At 37.7% G+C, this 21,336-nt stretch overlaps 1 protein-coding gene across 1 annotated transcript in view; it reads left to right on the top strand.

Moving 5' to 3' along the window:
* The first annotated feature begins 2,160 nt into the window (after window positions 1-2,160).
* The window catches only part of ALG6 (ALG6 alpha-1,3-glucosyltransferase), a 54,313-nt gene continuing 35,137 nt past the window's right edge, over window positions 2,161-21,336 (top strand). Inside the window, 3 exon segments of the mRNA XM_055585631.1 lie at window positions 2,161-2,297; window positions 4,875-5,143; window positions 19,227-19,311. Of these exon segments, the coding sequence (XP_055441606.1) occupies window positions 5,062-5,143; window positions 19,227-19,311 (167 nt within the window). The 5' untranslated portion in view covers window positions 2,161-2,297; window positions 4,875-5,061.

The raw sequence follows: 21,336 nt of genomic DNA, 5'->3' as shown, positions 1-21,336 counted from the left end.
GTGACAGTGAATCCTAATGACCTCATCCCAAACTCATTTACTGAGTGTTACGTATAGACACTGGACATTCAGAGAGTGACAGTACCTAGTGGAGGAAGACAGTTATGCTCAGCACTATATCACCAACTTGTACCTAGTGGAGGGAAAGAGCAGGAGTAGGTATATAGATGCATTGGTGGGGCAGTTCAGCTGTGAATTAGAGGTTTTGAAGTTCCTTCCACAATTTATTCAATGAACATTTTAAGCACCAACTTTGCTCTGAATACTATATCAGAAGCTATCAGGTTGGGAGGAAGAAAGAAGAGACTGATACCAATTGTCATTATTTGAAGATATATCTTTTATAATATATTGATATTTCTGAAATATCAATATGTGATCAAACCCTAGGCCCCTGCATTAGAAGTGCAGAGTCGACAAGGAAGTCCCAACTGCCACAATTTTGGCTTGAACCATTCCTTTGTCAAGAGTCTTACTCCCATTCTCCTGGCCCAGGCTTTCTTTCAAAGCTCAGCTGACTTCTCTAGGGAAAGTGTTTCTTGATAATTTTTAGTTTACATGAATGTTCTTCTCTGAACTCCTACAGTACTTAATGCATATACTAGTAATCTGACATTTAGCATCTGTTCTATCCTTTTATGCTTTTCCAATGAGAATTACAATTTTTTGAAGGCAGACACTTGGCCATATTTTTTCATATTTCCAGGGCTGATGGTCTTTAAAATATAGTAGGATAAAATTTTAGGTCTGGAAGTTTATCTAGCCCACTCACTCATTTCACAGGTGAAGAAAGCATGATCTAGAGAGTTGTTCAGAGCCACTTTGTTATAAAGCCATGTTGTTGCTTAGTTGCTGCTGTGTCCGAATATTTGCAGCCCCATGGATTATAGACCGCCAGGCTCCTCTGTCCATAGGATTTTCCCAGGCAAGAATATTGGAGTGGGTTGCCATTTCCTTCTCCAGGGGATCTTCCCAACCCAGGGACTGAACCTCCATCTCCTCCATTGGTGAGTGGCCCCAGTATAAAGCCATAGCCAAAGCCAAAGCTGAAGCTCCAATACTTTGGCCACCTGGCAAAGAGCTGACTCATTGGGAAAGACCCTGATGCTGGGAAAGATTGAGAGCAGGAGGAGAAGGGGGCAACAAAGAACAGGATGGTTGGATGGCATCACTGACTCAATGGACATGAGTTTGAGCAAACTCCAGAAGATAGTGAAGGACAGGGAAGCCTGGCGTGCTGCAGTCCATGGAGTCGCAAAGAGTTGGATATGACTTAACCTTAGTTACTGAAGAACAAAAAGCCAAATATTTGTGGATACTGGGCTTCCCTAGTGGCTCACACTGTAAAGAATCTGCCTGCAGTGCAGAGACCCAGGTTCAAGCTCTGGGTCCACAAGATCTCCTGGAGAAGGGAATGGCTACCTACTCCAGTGTTCTTGCTTAGAGAATTCCATGTATAGAGGAGGCTGGCAGGCTATAGTTGATGGGGTTGCAAAGAGTCGGACCCGACTGAGCAACTAACACTTTCATGTTCATGGTGTGTGGTTACTTTCAGGGATTATAGCGGGACTGACTTTACAGAATGGCAGGATTCAGAAGGGGGATATGAGGGCATTCCCTGACCAAAGTAAAGGAATGTGGTTATTATTTGCAAGTTTGGGAATATGCAGTCCAACCTGCTTGATGGGGAAGGTGTGATGCCTACTGGAGGGCAAGGCTGTTCTTTAGCATCCCCCACAGTTTCTTGAAGATGCCTGGAGTTCAATACTATTTCCTCCATGAAGTGGCTTCCCAGCTTAATACCTACTTCTCTGCAGGCATGCAGCCTGAAGAAAGTAAAGCCCACTGGCTTTCTGGCTCCTCAAGGGCATAGGTCCAGAGGAAGATCGCCTGCTCGTTGGTGAGGACTAGCCATGGGCTGTCCACTGTGTGAAGCGCGCCAGGACGCTCCCCTAACAGGAATCCGTGGACTAAGCAGCCGCTCAGGCCTTGGCCACGATCCCAGGAAAGAAGAGCAAGGGGCTTTCCACCTGCCCCAAGCCTCACCCGGACACCAGGCCTCTCGGATTCCAGCGGCTCGTGCTTTGCAGCCGAAGCCCGCCTTCTCCACTCCGCGCCTTTTCCCCGCCCCTCCCCACACGCTCGACGGGCTCGCTCCCGCTCCGGGCACGCGGACGGTGCGCGAGTACGCGGACGCGGAAGGCAGGCCGGCAGGACTCTTCGCCGCGGGGGCGAGCGCGCAGGCGCCTTCCTGAAACCTGCTGCGGCGCGATTCCCTACGTTCGGAGAGCGGTGGGGTAAGAGGCCGGGTCCCTGGAATTCTGGGGCGCTTGAAGGGAGGGGGGAGGGCCTGGGGCTTGGCTGGCTGGCTCCCGGCTCTGCTCCGCTCTGGGGAAGCGAAGCCTCCTCAGTCCCGCCCGCAGGCTCGATTGGGGGCCGGGTGGGGGATGCGGTGATCATGGGGGATATCCTGGACTGGAAAGCTTGGCACCCTTGTTCCTGCGGTCCTGAGGGGGGCAGACACACCAAGAGGGGGCTCTTTGGCGAGATGTCCTCGCCTGGGATAGCAACACTCCCTGGTTGTGCTGTTCACCTGGGGGAGGGACCTTTTCGGACCGAAAGGAACAAGTTTGGCCCTGGGACGTGGACGACAGACATTTTTTCTGCTGAGACAGAAGTGGGACAGAAGAATTCTCTGCTGCCCGCGAGAATGGGTTAGGAAGCTACTGTACTTTTTGTTGTACAGAAAGGAAAAATAGTAAAATAAAACAGAAAACAAAAACAACCCTTTTTACTGTTCTAGGAGAACAGATCGGTTAAGAATTTCATATGATAATATCTTTAAACCACAAAGGACTCAGTGCAATTGGGTACCTCCCTTCTTCACCCGAAGATCTCCATTCAGCAGATACTTTTGAGTTACCTGCTCTGTGCCAGCCTTGTTCTATGAGCAGGGAACTGGGCAGCGGCTAAGATAGGAGGATCCCAGCTTGCTTGGAGCTTATATTCTAGTTGACAAATAAATGTTATTTCCTTTGTAACTTTTATTATAACATGTAAAAAGAAAATACTGTCCACAAACCATAAATTGTAACTAACTGATTTATCATTAAGTAAACACATCTTTTAACAACCACTTAAATCAGGAAGCAACATGTGGGATCTAGTTCCTTGACCAGGGATCGAATCTGGGTCACTTGCATCTGGAGTGCAGAGTCTTAGCCACTGGACCACCAGGGAAGTCCTTGTGTGAACCTTTTAAAGAGTAACTCCTTTCTTAAGAAGAAGCTCATTTAATTTTTGGACAACTCTAGTTAGAAAAGTTTTCCTAACATTTAATCTAACACTGGTCATCAGGGTCATCTGGGTCCATCAAGAGCTGATCTGTTATGTGTTGCCTCCCTTTCAGTACTCAAGCAGTTTTTTGTTTGTTTGTTTTGACGTTTAAGTGCAGAACTTTGAATTTATTATCCCTGCAATGATTTCTGGAGTTAGATTTGGCCCATCATAGATGTTGTCTAAATCTTTTTGGATATGATCCTTTCATCTGTCAGCAGTTCCGCCATTGTGTTTTTAACAAACTTGATCAGGGAGGTCCCTGGTGGCCTAATGGTTAGGATTTCGGGCTTTCATTGCCATTGCCTGGGTTCAGTCCCTGGTTGGGGAACTGAGATCCCACAAGCCCTTTGGTGAGGCCAGAAAGCAAACAAACAAAAAACTTGATCAGCGTATTATTAGTTAAGCATTGTTATTCTTTTTTTAAAGTTCATTATGATTATTAAGGGTCATTGATTTTTTCTTATTTTTGTTATTTAAATATGATCATTTAGAACTGTGGATAATTCATTTAACTTGGTTGTATTACTGATTAAAATTTCCACAGTGGAATATCAGTTAAGTTATGGATTTTTAAATCCAGGACTTAGCATTTGTAAAATCAATTTTAAACTTGATATCTCTGCAGAAAATAGAGTGTTGTGTTGCAATTCTGGAATATATAGTGCAACACGTTAAAAGGGGCTTTTTGAGTTGGATTAGAAAAGGATTTGAAAAGTTTATAATGGCCCATAAACTGTGTCAAACCTGGAATCAATGTGAGAAACTGATTTATTTTAATTTTTCCTCCTCCCTTGCCTCTGGTAGAATATCTTGTGATCAATGAAATGATCAAAGGTGGATGCAGTAAGAGGGAGGAAAGTAAAAGGGAATTTGTATAAATAAAATTTGAATAATACATTCACATAGCCTTATTAAATGCTTCGAGTCATTCTAACTTTTTGAGATGCTAGACTTATTAATTCTAGAGTTGTTCTTTGCTATTTTTAAGTAAGAAAAATACTTTTTTGACCTATAGGTTAAATGTGCCAATTTTCCCCTAAAATTTAGCACTGCATAGCTTGTGGGTTCTTAGTTCACTGACCAGGGATTGAACCTGTATCCTTGGCAATGAAAGCATGGAGCCCTCAAGGGAATTCAGGAATTCCCTGAATTAATTAATTGATTAATCTTTTGAGTATGAAACTGTTTTATTTTCCAATCTAGCAAGTCCTCGTTTCTCTAAATTTCCTTTATTTTATTTTTGGCCTCACTGATTGGCACATGGAATCTTAGTTCCCCAAGGACCAGGGATCAAACTCGAATTCCCTGCATTGGGAGCAAGGACTCTTAACCACTGGACCACCTGGAAAGTCCTGGAGAGCTAACATTTTGAGGTTCATTTCCTGACTGGAGGACTAGGAATAAGGAACTTAAAATTATCCGCTTTCCTTGACTGTCTCCTTCCCCCATTTCTCCATCTTTCTCTTTGGTTTAATGTTTGTTGTTTGGGCACTATGCTCAGCTAAATCTTGATATCTTTTTTGTTTTCCCTGCAGGTTACTTCTTCCTAGAGATAAAAATCAATATTTAACTGGAAACGAAGCATCAATTAAAATCCTCTCAAACTCCTAATTCCAAATAATTGATAATATTTCTCTGATCAAGAAAAGAAGTGATTGACTGCATGTTAAAAGTATTCCTGTATTAGTATTTTTTTCCTCTTCCTGAATTCGAAGAAAAAATATGGAGAAATGGTACTTGCTGACAGCTGCAGTCTTACTAGGACTGACAGTACGGTGGACAGTTTCTCTTAATTCTTACTCAGGTAACACATTTTTCATTTAATATGTGAATTTTTTTGAATCTTTTTGTCTGCTTTTTGAGGTTTTTTGTTTTGGGTAATAGTTTATAGTTTTCTGACCGAGACAGAGAAGAATTTCAGGTTTTATTAGTGTAGTCAAGAAAAGGCACTTAAACATCTAAGGCTAATAAATAGAATTTGTATAAGAGCTAAATAGAAGCACAGGCTTTGTAATATGAGAAAAGAAAGATGTATTCTAACTGGGAAGATGACAAATTGATAAACAGTTATCTCTTAGCTGTTGAAGAGAGAAATGAGCTAGTACTTCAGAGGGGGAGCGGAATCAAAGAAGGTTTTTTTGTTTAGGGTAGAGAAGGCTTTTGTATGCATGCTAAGTTCCTTCACTTGTGTCCGACTCTTTGCAATGCTATAGACTGTAGCCTGCCAGGCTCCTCTGTCCATTGGATACTCCAGACAAAGATACTGGAAAAGGTTGCCATGTCCTCGTCCAGGGGATCTTCCCGACCCAGGGATCAAACCTGAGTCTGTTATGTCTCCTGCATTGGCAGGCAGGTTCTTTACCACTAATGCCACCTGGAAAGCCCAGGGTAGAGAAGGCATATTACTACCTTGAAAGGAAGACAGCAGTGGAGAATAAGATTGGGAATGATATGAAAGAAATGGAGTGGGGGTGGGGATGGAGTCTGGTCCTGGAGATTGGGGGTGGGATTAAATTTAACCTTGTGAGTATTTACTTAATACCTCTCCTATTCCAGGCACTGTGCTAAGGGCTAGAAATTTAAGGTGAATATCTAATACTTAAAGGGGTCTCCATTTTAGTAGATAAGTAGTCACAATCAGTTCAGTTCAGTTGCTCAGTTGTGTCCGACTCTTTGCGACCCCATAGTGGACTGCAGCACACCAGGCCTCCCTGTCCATCACCAACTCCCGGAGTTTACTCAAACTCATGTCCATTGAGTCGGTGATGCATCCACACCATCTCATCCTCTGTCGTCCCCTTCTCCTCCTGCCTTCAATCTTTTGCAGCATCAGGGTCTTTTCAAATGAGTCAGTTCTTCGCATCAGGTGGCCAAAGTATTAGAGTTTCAGCTTTAGCATCAGTCCTTCCAATGAATATTCAGGACTGATTTCCTTTGGGATGGACTGGTATGATCTCCTTGTAGTCCAAGGGACTCTCAAGAGTCTTCTCCAACACCACAGTTCAAAAGTATCAATTCTTTGGCACTCAGCTTTCTTTATAGTCCAACTTTCACATCCATACATGACTACTGAAAAAACTGTAGCCTTGACTAGCCCGACCTTTGTTGGCAAAGTAATGTCTCTGCTTTTTAATATTCTGTCTAGGTTGGTCATAACTGCTTTTTCAAGGATCAAGCGTCTTTTAATTTCACGGCTGCAGTTACCACCTGCAGTGATTTTAGAGCCCCCCAAAATAAAGTCTGTCACTGTTTCCACTGTTTCCCCATCTATTTGCCATGAAATGATGGGACTGGATGCCATGATCTTAGTTTTCTGAATGTTGAACTTTAAGCCAACTTTTTCTCTCTCCTCTTTCACTTTCATCAAGAAGCTCTTTAGTTCTTCTTTGCTTTCTGCCATAAGGGTGGTGTCATCTGAATATCTGAGGTTATTGATATTTCTCCCAGCAATCTTGATTCCAGCTTGTGCTTCATCCAGTCCAGCATTTCTCATGATGTACTCTGCATATGACTTAAATAAGCAAGGTGACAGTATACAGCCTTTACATACTCCTTTTCCTATTTGGAACCAGTCTGTTGTTCCATGTCCAGTTCTAACTGTTGCTTCCTGACCTGCATACAGGTTTCTCAAGAGGCAGACCAAGAGGAATACCAGATGGTCTGGTATTCCCATCTGTTTAAGAATTTTCCAGTTTCTTGTCATCCACACAGTCAAAGGCTTTGGCATAGTCAATAAAGCAGAAGTAGATGTTTTTCTGGAATATTCTTGCTTTTTTGATGATCCATCAGATGTTGGCAATTTGATCTCTGATTCCTCTGCCTTTTCTAAAACCAGCTTGACCATTTGGAAGTTTACAGTTCATGTATTGTTGAAGCCTGGCTTGGAGAATTTTGAGTCACAATACAATGTGATAATTAAATGTTGAAGTGTGAGTTTCAATGTTAACATAGAAAATGATCAGGATGCATTGCAGAAGACTTTTCACAGGATGGCGTTTGAATTCAAGGTTTGAAAGATAAGTTGGAATTTGCTATGCAAATAAAATGGGGAATGTATTCTAGACAGTAGAACATGTGCAGAGATATGGTAGGTGGCATGAGAGCATGGTTGTAAGTATTTGGTATTAGACAGCATAAAAAGAAGGAAAGAAAGGATAGGGAGGCATGGCTGGAGATTTGGCTGTGTAGTTAGCTGTGTTTTATAAAAATAACTTATTTTTTACTATTTTATTATTATGAAAAATGATTGTAGGAAGAAAGTTGGATGTAAAGAGACAAATGAGACAATCATAATAATAGAGGTAGAGTTACTGTTTTATAAGTATTTACCAAATGCTAGACATTGAGTACTTTCCTTAGTATCACAACCACTGAAGATAGGTATTATTTCTAATTTACAAATGGAAAATGAGACAACTGATAAATGACAACTGTAACTCAAATATATTTTATTCCTTAGTCAGTGCTTTGACTCTGCTCTATGGGGTCTTAGTTCCCTAATACCAGGGATTGAACCTGAGCCACAGCAGTGAAAGTGCCAAGTCTTAATCACTGGACCATCAGGGAATTCCTCATATATGTCTTTTTAAAAAATCAGATTGTTAAAGTTGTATGAAAACTCTGTTTGGATTTTAATTGGAGTTATATTCTATACCATTGATTAATTTGGGTGAATTGGCAATCATTAGCATAGTAAGGCTTCTAATTCATTAAGATGGTATGTTTCTCCATTTATTTAAATCTTTAATGTTTTTCAACAAAATTTTATAGTTTTCTACATGAAAGTTTTACCCACCTTTTCTTAGGTGTATTGCTAGATATCCTATATATTTTTTCCCTCCCCATTGTAGATGATATCATTAAAAAAATTGCTTATCTAAATGCCTGTTCCGGGGGAATGAAAATGTGGTTGATTTGTTAATATTTGGCAACCTTCCAAAAATGATAATTTATCTGGAGTATGTTTTGAAGTGAAGTGAAAGTTGCTCAATCATGTCTGACTCTTTGTGACCCCGTGGACTATACAGTCCCTGAAATTCTCTAAGCCAGAATACTGGAGTGGGTAGCCTTTCCCTTCTCCAGGGGATTGTCCCAACCCAGGGATTGAACCCAGGACTCCCACATTGCAGGTGGATTCTTTACCAGCTGAGCCACAAGGGAAGCCCATGTTTTGAAACTTCTGTGTAAAAAAAAGTGATCTGTGAATTAGAGTATTATTTCCTGATCTGTGAATTAGAGTATTATTTCCTCTTTTTTACTCCCTATCCTTTTTCTTTCTTTTTTCTTGTCTTCTTAATTCTAGTAGTTTATTACAGTGTTGAAGTAATGATTCAGGCATCTTTATCTTGTTCTTAAATTTAACAGGTGCTTTTAATTTATCATTGAGTATGTTTTTGTTCTTTCTAGCATTGAACCAACCTTGCTTTGCTGGCATAACTCTATTTGTGATATAGTACCTTTTTTAAAAAGTATATTGCAGATTGGCTTATTAATTATGTATGATTTTATCATCCATGCTCACAAATAAAATTGGCTTGCAGTTTTACTTTTTGAAATTCCTTTGTCAAATTTATCAAGGATATGCTAGCCACATAAAATGAATTAGGGCGCATACCCTCTTTTCCTATAATCTGGAATAGTATTCAGAATTGAAATTGTTTGTGATTCATTTATTATTTTTTTGGCTATGCCATATGGCTTGTAGGATCCTAGTTTCCTGACCAGGGATTGAACCTGTGCCCCGCTGCAGTGGAAGCGCAGTCCTGTGGAAACACCAGGGAAGTCCCATGGAATTGTCTGTAGTTTAAATGCTTGGCTAGAACTTGCTAACAAAACTATTTGGGTCTAAAATTCTCTTTGTGGGAAAATATTCAGTGATTTAAATTCCTTAATGGTTATAGAACATTTGGGCTTTCTGTTTCTTCTTGATTTATTTTATAATTTATATTTTTCTAAGAATTTGCCCATTTCAACTGAGTTTTAAAATGTGTTGTGAAAGTCGCTCAGTGGTGTCTGATTCTTTGTGATCCCATGGACTACTGGAGTGGATGGCCTTTCCCTTTTCCAGGGGATCTTCCCAATCCAGGGATTGAACCCCGGTCTCATGCATTGCAGGTGATTCTTTACCAGCTGAGCCACAAGGGAAGCCCAAAAATACTAGAGTGGGTAGCCTGTTCCTTCTCTAGGGGATCTTCCTGAACTAGGAATTGAACTGGGGTCTCCTGCATTGCAGGCGGATTCTTTACCAACTGAGCTATCAGGGAAGCCCCAAAATGTATCGTTCAGTTCAGTTCAGTCACTCAGTTGTGTCTGACTCTTTGTGACCCCATGAACCGCAGCACACCAGACCTCCCTGTCCATCACCAATTCCTGGAGTCCGCCCAAACCCATGTCCATTGTGTCGGTGATGCCATCCAACCATCTCATCCTCTGTCATCCCCTTCTCCTCCTGCCCTCAATCTTTCCCAGCATCAGGGTCTTTTCAAATGAGTCAGCTCTCCACATCAGGTGGCCAAAGTATTGGAGTTTCAGCTTCAACGTCAGTCCCTCCAATGAACACCCAGGACTGATCTCCTTTAGGATGGGCTGGTTGGATCTCCTTGCAGTCCAAGGGACTCTCAAGAGTCTTCTCCAACACCACAGTTCAAAAGCATTAATTCTGCGCTCAGCTTTATGGTCCAACTCTCACTTCTGTACATGACCACTGGGAAAACCATAGCCTTGACTAGACGGAGAGGGATAAATTGGGAGACTGGGGTTGACATATACACTCTACTATATATAAAAGAGAGAACTATTGAGGACCTACTGTATAGCTTAGGGAACTCTATTCAATACTCTGTAATAACCTATATGGAAAAAAGAGTGGGTGTATATATATGTATATACATATATATATATACATATACATACATATATATACACATATATATATGTATATGTATAACTGACTCACTCTGCTATGCAACAGAAAGTAACAACAGAAAGTAGTAACATGGTAAATCAACTATACTCCAATAAAAATTAAAATAAAAAATAAAATGTAGTGACATAAATTATCATGTTTTCTTGCCTTTTATATCTTTGCTGTATAACTAGTTATGGTTCCTCTTTCATTTCAGATATGGTTTATGTTGATTCATTTTAAAAAATCAGCCTTACTAGACATTTATTGATTTTATTAGTGTTTTCAAAATTAATTTGAGCTTTTCTTATCCTCTCAGTAGTATGCTTGGCTTTATTCTTACATTAGCTGTTCAGCACATGCTTTAACTTATTAAGTTTCAGTCATTTCTTTCTAATTAAGTCATTTAGGCTACACATTTTCTATCAAGTACCACCCTACAGGTAATATTTTCTACTTTCTATTGTGATTTTGCTTTGACTCATGAATAATTTGAAAGTATATTTAAAAATTTTTAAATATTTAGGCTTTAACAATGATCTCTTTGATATTTTAAATTTAATTGTATAGTAGAAAATAACAACAGAAAGAGAGTCTTTATGTATGGGACTAATTCTTTGAAATGTGTTAAAACTCGGGCTAGTATGTGATCAGTTTTTTAAAATGCTCTGTGTGTGCTTAATATGTATATATTCTCCAGTTCAATAATCTGCATATATCCATTTACTCAATGTCAATTGTTCTGATGCAGTTTTTTTATATTCTTACTGATTCTTGCCAAATTGATCTACCAGTTATTGACAGAGTGGCAGTTTGTTTTTGTCAATTCCTTTTGAATATTTTGAATCAGTATAATTAGGTGATTTAAAATTTTTTTCCTTGTGAGTTGAATTTTATGACATCACTGTCATGTCCTTGTTTATTTACAGTAATGCTTTTTGTCTTAAAGTCTGTTTTATCTAAAATTAATACTGCTTTACTAGTTTTCTTTAGCTTATTTTTTGGTTGATACATCTTTTTCTATTCTTTTACCCTCTACCTCTGAATCCCTGTGATTGAAATCTGTCTAACCAATTCCCCTCCCTAATTCCATTTTGTCTCTCTTCCTGACTTGCAGGGTATACTTTATTTTGTCCTTTCAGGACTTACTCAGTATTTTTCATATACATATTTAGCCTAACAAAATCTATAATGCTGTCTTGAACAATGCTGCTACTGCTAAGTCGCTTCAGTCGTGTCTGACTTTTGTGTGACCCCAGAGACGGCAGCCTACCAGCCTCCCCCGTCCCTGGGATTCTCCAGGCAAGAACACTGGAGTGGGTTGCCCTTTCCTTCTCCAATGCATGAAAGTGAAAAGTCAAAGTGAAGTCACTCAGTCATGTCCGACTCCTAGTGACCCCATGGACTCCTCCGTCCATGGGATTTTCCAGGCAAGAGTACTGGAGTGGGGTGCCATTGCCTTCTCCACGAACAATGCTAGGGCCTTAGAAACATTTTAACTATAGTTATAAATCTTTACTTCCTGCCTCAAATTAAAATGGTATTATTGCCTAAGATTTTATTTCTTTCATGATTTTAGGTGTTAGTCACTGGTGCTTTATATAATTAATATTTACTTAGGTTTACCCTCATTTTCTTTATTTGTCCATCTTACATAGTATATCTTTCTTTGAGATCCTTTTCTTTGTTCCTGAAGTACATCTTCAGAAGAGTTTTTTTGAGAGTCTGTTGTTGGCAAACTCCATTTTTGACTGAAAATACCTTTATTTTCCTCTTTGTTGTGAAGTTTTTATGGGTATTGGATTCTGTATTGACAGTTATTTTCTCTTAATATCAATACTTCAAAAATCTTCTTTCATTGTTTTCTAGTTTCTGTTGCTGACGTTCAGACATCAGCTGTCACTTTGTCTTTCCTTAGTAGATGATACGTCTTTTCTTTCTTGCTGCAGTTGCACTGTGGTATATCTACATGTGAATATTAAAAAATTTATCCTCTTAGGATTTTTGATTTCTGTCTCTAGGGAATTGTACCTTCTGTTTCTTGAGAAAATGCTCAGCCATTGTCCCTTCTCATTCTTTTTCTTTCTTGTAGAACTCTGGTAGAAATATGTTATATCTTTGTTCTTTTAATCATTCAACAGATATGCGTTGGACATTCACTTTGTGCCAAGTGTAGGTGGTATAGCAGAGAATAATTTTGTTATCTCTTCAAATACTTCTTTCTCATTTCTAATCTCCCTGTGCAAAGTCTTATTAGATATATGTTGGGTCTTTTCATTCTTTCCTCTACTTTATAATTGCTTTTATTTTGCATCTTACAGTGTCTTCACACTGCTTTCTTTATAATCATCAGATCTGTCTTCCTGTTCATTACTTTTCTAATTGTGTTTGATCTGTTTTTTTACTTGTCTATTGAGTTTTCAGATTTCAGCTATTATATTTTTAATTTCCACAACTTCTGCTTGTTTCCTGTTTGGATCTTCTTGATCTTTCTAATCATCTCTTGTTCCTCAGCATACTCTCAGTGTGTTCTGTTTTGTCTTTAAATAGACTAACCATGCTTATTTTATATTACCTACCAGAAAATTCTGATATCTGCCGTCTGATTTCATAGTTTGTTTCTGATGACTCTTGCTTATAGTATTTTGTTTCTTCATGAGGTTAGTGATTTTTTTGAATTGTGAGCTCATATTACCTAATACTTACATCTTGTGGAAATTCTTTGAGGCCTGAGTTTACTGTGTATTTTTTCACAGAGGGTTTGTGTTGCCTCCTGCCAGGTACCTGGGCACTTTTAGCAAAAGTCAAACCAGATTTTCATCTCAAGATTTCTTTGGCATATACTTCACATGAATTCAGGTCCCAAACAGGGTGAGTGTCGGCATATGGTTAGGAATTTTGGGGAGACTTCTTTTTTCATGTACTACTAAGAGCCAACCTAGAGATAAATATTATCTTCACTATCTTGTCAAAGGTTGATTCTAGTAGAGATTATTCTGACACTGAATTCCTGTCTGTTCTAGTACAAAGCTTTACCTCCTTACTCATGGCATTGAGCTGGTCAGTACCTTGGGTAGTGGCCACTTAAAGATGTTTGGATACCCTCAGGACAAATGCTTACTCTTCTGGGTCTATCCTTTTTTTGGTTTGTTTGTTTCTGGACTCTAAAGAATTTTATTATTTTGCTGCTAATTCAGCCATACATTAAAATTGTATATGTATAACATATAAAATAAATAATTAAAAAATATGTACTTTTCCTGTACTGGAGATGTTTTTCTGATTTTCTGTGTCTGCCATGTTGCAGGAAACTAGTTTCATCGGTATTTTTTAAAGATCCACAGGTTATTTTGATGTTTACAAAAGGTTGATACAGATGATGGTTGAAGCCACAGAGTTGGGAGTGTCTGTATTGTAAAAGGAAAACAGATTTAACCACTGAGAAAACAAGATTTAACCATGGAGAAAGGGAAATGATAAAAGGTGACTGAGAAGAAACGATGTAGGATTAGAGCCTAGAGAAGTTAACTATCCTGGAAGCCAGGAAATCAGGGAATTTTAAAAAATAAGGACTAGCTAACTGTCAAATTCTTGGAGAAGGAAATGGCAACCCACTCCAGTGTTCTTGCTTGGAGAATCCCAGGGACAGGGGAGCCTGGTGGGCTGCTGTCTGTGGGGTCGCACAGAGTCGGACACGACTGAAGCGACTTAGCAAGTAAGCAACTGTCAAATTCTAGACATGTCAAATACAATGAAAATTTAAAATAGAGGATCACTAGGAGGCCATTATGAGCGTCCTAATTATCAGACCATAAATGACTAAGTGGGAGTTCATAAGTAGACAGCAACTTTTAGGAACTTTGTTAATGAATGGAAGGAGGGAGTTACTTGGTAGCTGGAATGGGTTATGGAGGGCTAAGGAAAAACCCAATTAAAAGTTGTCTTTGGAAATATGTAAGACAAATATCATGTGATATCATATATATGTGGAATCAAAATGAACTTATTTAAAAACTTACAGACTCGCAGACACAGAAAACAAACTTACAGTTACCAAAGGGGAAAAGGTGGGAGGGATACTCAGAAGGTTGGGAATAACATATATATACTACTATATATAAAATAGATAATCAATAAGGCCATACTTTATAGCACAGGAAACTATATTCAATATCTTGAATAATCTATAAGGAAAAAGAATCTGGAAAAGTAGATATATATGTATGTATAACTGAATCTCTTTGTTGTACACCTGAAACTAGCACAACATTGTAAATCAACTGTACTTCAAAAAAGTTAAACCTTACTCTTAAACTGTCTTCTGAGAAAGTCAACAGGACAAGAGTACTTTGGGACCACTCTGTAAGAAGAGTATTGTTACTGTACATGGAAATATTTGTAGCATCTTTTGTAGGTGGTTGTTACATTTTTTTTAAATCATTTTTCAGATGAGAAAAATAGAAATGCCCAAATGGTTATTCTGTCAGAGTTCCCAACTCTGTCATAAAAAGTGTTAACAACATTCGCATGTGACAAACTTCTGTATCATCGGAGATTGGGAAGATTACTTAGAGTGTAACGTCTGTGATTCTGTTGAGATTTTTTTTCCCTCTATAATTGAAATCTTTTTTGATTATAGTTTGTTTTTAACGTGCTTATTTTAGTTTGCTTTTCGTTTTGCTTCAGATCGTAATTAGGAAACCCTGGAGTGCGGAAGCTCAGGTGAGCTTGCTTAGTATTCGTCCATTATTTCTTCTTTGGAGATGCACATACTGTATACTTTCTCTCCGCTTACCCATTGTTATTTGTGATGTTTCTTCTTACTCACTGGGAACATATAAAAGGGGAATTATTAGGGAAAATTTTAGCCATATTCTCTTCTCTTAGAATGTTTAAAATTTCAATGTAAAGGCAATTAGTACATATTGTTATCAAAGAAACTACTTGTTTTTTAAATTCTAACATAATTCTGAACAATTCAGCAATTAATAAAATGAACATTTAAGTGGTGCTTAAGCTCATTTTCCTAAGAATGAGACAAAATTGGAGCTTTGTAAATGTACATTAATATGTTTTCTTTATGTAATTCTGAATTTCATGTAAATGAATTTGTAGAATTAATCACAGTAGAAGGAATCCTTTTTGCCCTTCTCAAGTGAAGCTCCCTTAGGTGCAGTTGGGTTGTCCTTCTGGGTTGCTTTAAGGGCACTTTAGCAGTTTTAAAAACTTAAGTACTAATTTCATAGCCAGTGTCAGCTGAATTTATTGAAGTAGGTCAGACTCTGGATAGAAACTTGTTTCTCAACCCTAAAGAGAGTCATTATCCATTCTTCTATTTGTTAGAGAATGGTAGTAAATTCCTCCACATTGACTACAAGTCTAGAGCAATTTCAGAAAATCTAGATAGTTGGATTTTTTCAGGTATAGGAAATTACTTAAGATTCTCTATGACTTTTATTATCCCAGTGGACCAAAAAACAAAGAAAAACAGACAATAAAAGTCAATTCCTATCTTCCTATAGACAGTAGCTGTATGCTTAAAAAGAGAAGCATACCCACCAGCGTACATACGTACATCTATAAAATGCACATGCAAGGATGCAGTTAATTCATTGGGGAATTATTTTCCTTTTTTAAAAAAATTGTAGGTTAATTTCCCATTCTGTTCAGTTAATGGAGCAAGTTTTAATTGAAAGTATATACTGTATGTCTCACAATATGTTTCCTTTGAACTCTGGAAAAATCATATTCTGTGTCCATTGGAACTAAAATTCTCATTTAGGTAGCTATTAGAAAATAGTATAATCATGTGACCAAATATATGATACTGAAAACATAAGTATCATGAGAAGTCAATTTTTTTCCTTTTTAAAAACCTGCTTTACTTACCTATTTTGATTTCTGCTTTTTTTATATGCTGTTTGTTAAACAAAAGGAGGAGATACTGCTCTGAGATATTGTGGTAACAGGTTTTCATTTCCTTTGGTGTTAATTTTTTGTAATGTCTCTTGTCTTCTATTTCTTATTCAACTCATGGTTCTATATATATTCAAATCATTTCTGCTCTGACATGGTCTCAGGCACTGAGATTAAACGCCTGTGAGTTTGAATGTTACTGTGTCTTACTGACTGTGTGACGGTGCACAAGTTATTTTAAAATTTTAGAGTTTTAGTCTCTTCATCAGTAAAATGCTGATAAAATCATAGGTTGAGGATCAAATGAATTACATCTAAAGTTCTTGGCAGTTTATTTTGCTCTTAAGTACTTAGAAATGTTTTCACTACTGAAGTTGCTAATAATTCTTTTTCCGTAATCACACTGAGAATCCCTGGCCCCATGTAAGGAAAATAAGTATTTCACCACTTGTTTGAATAATAAAACAATAATATAGAGGTTTGATGAGTAATGCTTAAAATATATTGTTGTTGTTCAGTCACTAAGTCATGTCCAACTCTGCGACCCCATGGACTGCAGCACTCCAGGCCTCCCTGTCCTTCACTCTGTCCTGGAGTTTGCTTAAATTCATGTCTATTGAGTCAGTGGTGCTATCTAACCATATTATATATCTACATAAGTATGATGTCTATAGTTTGCCCTTCTGAGAAATCAATAATTAATGATCAGTGTGCTTTTAATTTATATGGGGAGGTTTTGTGGCGAATTTGGCAGTTGAGATGGTTCTTAAACATTGGATATGAGTTGATACAAGAGTTATATGAATAGGGAGAGGGAGTAAGCAGCATGAACAGAGGCTTGGAATTTCAAAATGTCAGATAGTAACTTTTAAAGATGTTTTGAGGCAGGAACCAATGTATGGGCATTGTGTTAAAGTAGCCTTGGCATAATTAATTGGTCCGTCACAAACTGCTTAGTGTTGCACATTTAGTAAGTGGAAAATCAGAGACTCAAAATTTCAAATCTTTTTTAACTTAAAATCCTTGTTATATCATATTGATAATATGACATCCTTGCTACATCATCATTCACAGAGAATCTGCTAGGTGCAATTACATCCGGAGAAAGCAAAAATGAACAAGACATAGTACTTTGCAAGAGAGAGACAGGGGTAGGTTTGTGTGTGTGTATCCATGTGTCTGTACTGTGGGCAATTCTTTGTGGCAGTCACTCACTGTGTATACCCTTTGGAGATGTTAATCTGCTTTCCCCATGATTAAAGGGAGTATCTCCTTGGTGGAGATGTTAGCATTTAAGGAATAGTGGTATAATATGGCTGTTAAAATGCAAAAAATCTACTTAATGTTGTGTTTCAAAGCTAGAGAACATCTGGGTTAGAGTAAAGAGTGATAATATGTCCTTCACCAGTGTGGTACACCTTTACAATGGATTAATGAATATATGACTACATGTGATTTTTTTACTTGCTGATTGAGAAACCTGTGTCTGTACTGTACCTATTCGGGCTTTCTCATAAAATTTTGTAATCAACTGCTAGCTAAAGAGTGGTTTGTTTACTATTTACTAAGTGGAATTACCTTTATGTCATGTAAAATGATTTAGGATTAACAACCTAGTTGTTGAGGCAACAACTTAACCAAGTTGTGAGGCAATACACAATAGGAGCTAGGAACATGAATTACGGAGCCGGTCTGCCTGGGTTCCAGGCCAGACTGTGCTACTCATTACCTCGGTGACCCTGTTTCCAGTTTGCCAGCTATGAACTGGGGATGATAATAATCCCTACTTCATTGTTGTATTTGGCATGTAGTAGACACTGTCTATTGATAGTTATTAAAGATCTATTATCCCTTATTTGCAATTTAGAAGTTAACTATGAACTGGCAGTTTTTAATATAATTCATTTGACATCAAACCCTGACCTAATCAATGTCTTTGGTTTTTGGTTCTATACTTGACCTTAAGTTATTTATAGTTTGTAAAAGCTCTTTGTAAAATATAGACATATGTTATTACAATTGTTTTATGATACTTATTGGACAGCATAGTTTACAGTGTTTCTCATGAAGTAAAAATAAACTTGGATATCTTGTGATTAGTATTATCAACTGGTTAATTAAAAACTAAGTAAAGGATTTCCCTGGTGGTCTGGTGGTCAAGACTGGGTGTTTCTAGCCCATAGGGTGTGGGTTCCATCCCTGGTCAGAGAACTAAGATCCTACATGCTGCACTGCATGGCCAAAAAAAATAAAAATAAGAGAAACCTAATTAGTATTAATATTTATTGAATGTTTATGTGTACCAGGTACTACACAGAGCATTTTATGTTCATTATCTTCTTTATTCCAGCAGTCCTTTAGGTGTGATAGTATTGATTCTGTTTTTAATGTGCTGAGGCTTAGAGAGCTAAGGTCATTCGCTCCAGGTCACAGTGTCACTCAGTGTGCTAGCAGGGCCACAATCCAGACCTCATCTCTGACTTTTGAAGTCCCTTCTGTGTCCTTTTCTTCCATCTATACTATCTTTATAGTTTAGAACATTTTCATGAGGAAATAAAATCACTAGTATACTAAAGTATATATATATATATTTTTTTTTTTTTTAAGATTCTTTGCTTTATAGAATTTTTTGCCATTTAAGAAAAATACTGAGTCTTTCAGTGAACTGGAGTTACAAAATTCCAATTTACAAGCAACTTTGGGAAATTTATATTGATTGTGTTAAGGGAGGTACTTATATACTCTAAATACTGGGGAGGGGAGTTGAACATAAACAAAAATTGGCTTTCTTGTAAACAGAAAATGCTAATTTAAAAAGCTTATGTAGCTGACAGTGGGACAGGAAGTTCTGTTCTGTTTATTAGGGCAAAGGAAGGCAGTGGAGCTCATAAGGTAAGTGCTCTGCAGTGAACATCTCTTGGTTCCCACTCAGCTTCGTGTGCTCCCCTAACATTATCCCAGTTGTCACCTCAGTATCTGCCCTTCCTCATTCCTTGAATGTGATCGCTGTAAGACAATGATAATTGAAGTATAAATTTATTTTGCTTTGTTTTCCTTATTATTTTAGGTGCTGGAAAGCCCCCTATGTTTGGTGATTATGAAGCTCAGAGACACTGGCAAGAGATTACTTTTAATTTACCCATCAAACAATGGTATGGATAATTTTAACTTGATTTTATTGTTTATCAGTCAGTTAATGTAGATTATGTGAAGTTACTTAGAAGGAAAATACACTGTTTCTTCATCTTTAGCATCCTCTCTTCCTATTTATTGAAGTCACATATGTTACCCTGTATATTGTCAGCTCATTTTGAAATTTTATCCTCCTGAAAGTTACCATATACTCAGCTACCAGCTGGAATATGATACAAAACTAGAACTTTAAGGATAGGACACTGTATGCCATGAAAGCTCCTCAGAATATAAACTGTGAAAGTTTATGGGCTTAGAATATTTCTTTTGGCGGTTTCTCAAAATTTCTCTGTTAGGAACATATGAGATGTAAAGAAGAAGTAGCTTAGTGATGAAGAATGTAGATGTTTGACTCAGGCTGCCTGTGTATGTGTGTGTGTTAGTGTTCAGATGGAGCCTGTATTCTTTACTGGCAGTGTGAGCTTTGGCAAGTTATTTAACTGTCTCTGCCACAGTTTTATCACTCATAGAATAGAAATAATAGAATACATATTTCACTGGGCTATTGTGAAGACTGAATAAAATGATTCACTTAAAGCACTTACACCAGTTGCCTGAAGTGTAATGAGCTCTTAATAAATGTTAGCTGTAGTTATGTCTTCAAAAAATCTGTGCATTGCCATTTTTGTTGAACATGTTCTGATAATTGATGACAGTATTCTTTTTTTACTTATTATGTGCCTGGTAGATTATTTGATTAAACCTGGTTGTACAAACTGTTTTTATCATTCTCTTGATTGCTTTGGTCACTGCTTTTATTTAACTCCTTTATGAAAGAGAGTTATATATAAGAATTTCACACTGAACTTTCTATTAACAGGTTGGCTCTACCTACTCCAAATTTGGAGTATTTATAATAGAGATCAGCTAAATATTTGATATTCTTGTTTTTTTTTTTTTTAATAGATGTGTGCATATTTGTTTTTTGGTTGTTTTTGACCTCACTGCACAGCTTGTAGGATCTTATTTCCCTGACCAGGGATTGAATCAGAGGCCATGGCAGTGAAAGCACCAAGTTCTAATGTTTAAATGGTGTGATTTCTTTTTTTTTTCGTAGTTTGAAGTTTATTGTTATATCATTCATAATGACTGTCATTGAAAAAGATATATCTCAATGGCATAGTTTACAAAACAGAAAATATATACTTGGGACAGGTTCACTATTTTCAACAGTGGGTATAAATCTGTATTGGAAATAACATTTCAAATATTTTGAATTGTCTAATTTTGTCAAATTTGATTAGTTTGCCATTTTTGTTACCTAGCAATGTGACTGAAGAATGGTTTCTTATTTTTTAACTTCAGTTTCCCAAGTGTGAAGTATTTCTGTGTTCATCTAGAAAGTTAGTTATAGTCAAAACTTTAAAGTGATATAGTTGTCTGAAATATGAAATCAGAATCTATCAGGTAAAGTTTTAAAATGTCACTTTTATAATTCTAGATTTAAAAACTGATTTATTCCATTTCATTATACATAGTTGAAAGTGATAGATGCAAGCAACTTTTTTCTTTAAATGGCAATTTTTATAATTTTTATAATGACAATTCCTTAATGTGTGATGTCAGAAGCACTTTTGGCATTAAGTAGTAGAAAACCTTGGAGAAGGCAATGGCACCCCACTCCAGTACTCTTGCCTGGAAAATCCCATGAACGGAGGAGCCTGGTGGGCTGCAGTCCATGAGGTCGCTGAGTCAGACATGACTGAGCGACTTCACTTTCACCCTTCACTCACATGCATTGGAGAAGGAAATGGCAACCCACTCCAGTGTTCTTGCCTGGAGAATCCCAGGGATGGGGAGCCTGGTGGGAGGCCGTCTATGGGGTTGCACAGAGTCGGACACGACTGAAGTGACTTAGCAGCAGTAGAAAACCTAATAGTAGTTTAAGCAATAAAATAATTATCTCCATAAGTAGGTCTTTGCAGGGCTGGTAAAGTAGCTCAATGATAGCAGTTAAAAAACTCAGGCTTTTCCATTTTCTTCCT

Source organism: Bubalus kerabau, chromosome 6 (assembly GCF_029407905.1).
Source record: "Bubalus kerabau isolate K-KA32 ecotype Philippines breed swamp buffalo chromosome 6, PCC_UOA_SB_1v2, whole genome shotgun sequence".
NCBI classification, from domain to species: Eukaryota; Metazoa; Chordata; class Mammalia; order Artiodactyla; family Bovidae; genus Bubalus; species Bubalus kerabau.
Note: the sequence above shows the minus strand (reverse complement) of the source record. Positions and strands in the feature narration are given on the sequence as shown.